Below are 209 nucleotides of genomic sequence, written 5' to 3' on the forward strand. Positions count from 1 at the left end.
AGGGCCCGGCGTGAACAGGCAGGGAGGGCGGTGCCCCCGACAGTCCCCCGAGGCTGAGTAGCTGCAGGCCCTCATCTCACGTCTGCGCCCCTCAGAGCCTCGGCCGCTGTGGTCGGGGTGGCGGGTCTCCTGTCTACCCCGGGGCTCAGACCCCCTTCCCAGCTCACGGCTGTGGCTTGTGACCCAGGCCCTGTTGGCCGGGACAAGGG

The 209-nt window shown here is 71.3% G+C and overlaps 1 protein-coding gene across 1 annotated transcript in view; it reads left to right on the forward strand.

Moving 5' to 3' along the window:
• The window catches only part of BRF1 (BRF1, RNA polymerase III transcription initiation factor 90 kDa subunit), a 66,192-nt gene that overhangs the window by 63,083 nt on the left and 2,900 nt on the right, over window positions 1-209 (forward strand). Inside the window, exon 18 of the mRNA XM_014540583.1 lies at window positions 46-53. Within this exon, the coding sequence (XP_014396069.1) occupies window positions 46-53 (8 nt within the window). The remainder of the gene's footprint in view (window positions 1-45; window positions 54-209) is intronic.

This window comes from Myotis brandtii, unplaced genomic scaffold (genome assembly GCF_000412655.1).
Source record: "Myotis brandtii unplaced genomic scaffold, ASM41265v1 scaffold1057, whole genome shotgun sequence".
In the NCBI taxonomy this organism is placed as follows: Eukaryota; Metazoa; Chordata; class Mammalia; order Chiroptera; family Vespertilionidae; genus Myotis; species Myotis brandtii.